The 1,473-nt window shown below is 36.7% G+C and overlaps 1 protein-coding gene across 11 annotated transcripts in view; it reads left to right on the forward strand.

Moving 5' to 3' along the window:
- The window catches only part of LOC114893208 (ankyrin repeat and KH domain-containing protein 1), a 122,741-nt gene that overhangs the window by 80,519 nt on the left and 40,749 nt on the right, over nt 1-1,473 (forward strand). For 9 of the 11 annotated variants that reach the window (XR_003792849.1, XR_003792850.1, XM_029218831.1 and 6 more), the window contains one exon: nt 85-843. The exons of the other annotated variants lie outside the window; for them this stretch is intronic. Coding sequence is in view for 7 of the 9 variants with exons in the window: in XM_029218831.1 (XP_029074664.1) it covers nt 85-843 (759 nt within the window). In the remaining 2 variants the exon portion in view is untranslated. The remainder of the gene's footprint in view (nt 1-84; nt 844-1,473) is intronic. 11 annotated transcript variants of the gene reach the window in all.

Consider the following 1,473-nt stretch of genomic DNA (forward strand, 5'->3'; position numbering starts at 1 on the left):
GGGGGGGTTTTTTTTTTTTTTTTTTTTTTTTTTTTTTTTTTTTTTTTAGCATGGCACATTTTCAAACATTTTTCATGTGCTTAGGTACATCCAAGCAGAAGTCCAGTTCCCTGCAGGTAGCAGATCAGGACGTACTGCCACCTTTTCACCCATACCAGCCTTTGGAGTGCATAGTAGAGGAGACTGAAGGAAAACTGAATGAACTGGGACAAAGAATTAGTGCTATTGAAAAAGCACAGCTTAAATCATTGGAGTTAATTCAAGGTGAACCTCTGAACAAAGATAAGATAGAAGAACTTAAAAAGAACAGAGAAGAGCAAGTCCAGAAGAAGAAGAAAATACTGAAGGAACTGCAGAAAGTGGAAAGGCAGTTACAGATGAAAACACAGCAGCAATTTACCAAAGAATACTTGGAAACCAAAGGTCAGAAAGACACAGTATCTCCACACCAGCAGTGCTCTCATAGAGGAGTCTTCCCAGAAGGGGAAGGAGATGGTAGTCTCCCAGAGGATCACTTTTCAGAGTTACCTCAGGTTGACACAATCTTATTTAAAGATAATGATGTTGATGATGAGCAACAGTCTCCACCATCGGCAGAACAAATTGATTTTGTCCCAGTCCAGCCTTTATCATCTCCACAGTGTAACTTTTCCAGTGAATTAGGTTCTAATGGGACAAATTCTCTTGAACTTCAGAAAGTATCAGGTAATCATCAGATTATAGGACAGCCTCAGATTGCTATTACTGGACACGATCAGGGGCTGTTAGTGCAAGAACCAGATGGACTAATGGTTGCAACTCCAGCCCAGACGCTTACCGACACTCTTGATGACCTGATAGCAGGTGGGTTAAGAAATATACCTGTAATAATTTCTCTTTAATCTTTGTGCTCAACTTCTTTACATGACTTTCCCAAAACACCAACTTGGTGCTTTTCCATTTTAGAACTATCTTTATAAAATTACTCATTTCTTGAGGTGTTTTGGAAGTGAATTTAACTAAACTCAACAATACTAACACACAAAAGTGTGTTTTCCCTCTTCTTTTTTGTTATTTGCAAAAGCAAAGAAAGTTGCCATGATCCTTTATTTTAGCCCTTTGGTATCAAAATCACCCTGTGTTGTATCTTGGGTAGGAGATCTCAAAATAGAATTTCTTTGTAGGCTTTAGAGATAATCATATAAGGTTAGACATTTAATTTTCCTGCTGGTGATTTTCATATTTGGAAATCAGAATTCTAAATCGCATTGCTTTTTCTTTATTTATAATTTTATTAGATCAATTTAAATATTTCTAATTAAAAGGGATGTTCAGAAAAAAACTATAAGCATTCCATGTCTTTAAAATATTTGTGGTTAGAAGATCATTGTCAACTTGTTAACGATTTGGAGATTGGGATTTTTGTATTAACTGTCTTGATGAAAGCACACACACACACACACACACACACACACACACACACACACACACACA

Source organism: Monodon monoceros, unplaced genomic scaffold (genome assembly GCF_005190385.1).
Source record: "Monodon monoceros isolate NGI ecotype Baffin Bay Population unplaced genomic scaffold, NGI_Narwhal_1 Super_Scaffold_12, whole genome shotgun sequence".
In the NCBI taxonomy this organism is placed as follows: Eukaryota; Metazoa; Chordata; class Mammalia; order Artiodactyla; family Monodontidae; genus Monodon; species Monodon monoceros.